This window comes from Egretta garzetta, unplaced genomic scaffold, assembly GCF_000687185.1.
Source record: "Egretta garzetta isolate BGI_Z169 unplaced genomic scaffold, ASM68718v1 scaffold481, whole genome shotgun sequence".
Taxonomy (NCBI): Eukaryota; Metazoa; Chordata; class Aves; order Pelecaniformes; family Ardeidae; genus Egretta; species Egretta garzetta.
In genome coordinates, this window is record NW_009258681.1 from 231,700 (window position 1) to 232,226 (window position 527).

At 52.2% G+C, this 527-nt stretch overlaps 1 protein-coding gene across 1 annotated transcript in view; it reads right to left on the reverse strand.

Annotated features, from left to right (window-relative positions):
* Positions 1-527, reverse strand: part of GPAT4 (glycerol-3-phosphate acyltransferase 4) — an 11,514-nt gene that overhangs the window by 1,137 nt on the left and 9,850 nt on the right. Inside the window, exon 11 of the mRNA XM_035888687.1 lies at positions 15-139. Within this exon, the coding sequence (XP_035744580.1) occupies positions 15-139 (125 nt within the window). The remainder of the gene's footprint in view (positions 1-14; positions 140-527) is intronic.

Consider the following 527-nt stretch of genomic DNA (forward strand, 5'->3'; position numbering starts at 1 on the left):
CCTTACTTACCTGCCTGGTCATTGGGGGCAAGTACCAGACGCTGCAGACAATGGCCCAGCTGGTCATCATCCTAAGGAGGTAGGTTACCATGCCATACTTGCTGCTGTTCCAAAAGGCATCTCCAAACTGTGGGTCATACTACAGAGGAAGAATTGCTCACAAAAGTCAGGCAGTGGTTGCACCCTCCCTGAGGCTCCAAGTTCCACCCCAAGTCCAGCTACAGGCCAGCCCTCCCAGAGTACTACATGGAGCGACCTCAGCTTCCCCCATGCCCTCAGACCAGGCTGTTGACCCAGCAGAGCCAAGACTGGGCTGCCAAGACTGAGCTCTCACGCAGAGAGCTACTTGTGCTGTATGAAGGTTTGCCTTCTCGTACCTTGATGGCTACGGGATAAACTGTGGCTCCAATTTCAAAGCTCCCCTTTTTGAACATCATCACAGACGTGTTGTTGATGCAGGTTCCTGTAAGAGGCAAGCACAATCTTCTCAACTTCCCTTTGCCAGTCAGTTCAGAAGTCTCAGCTAT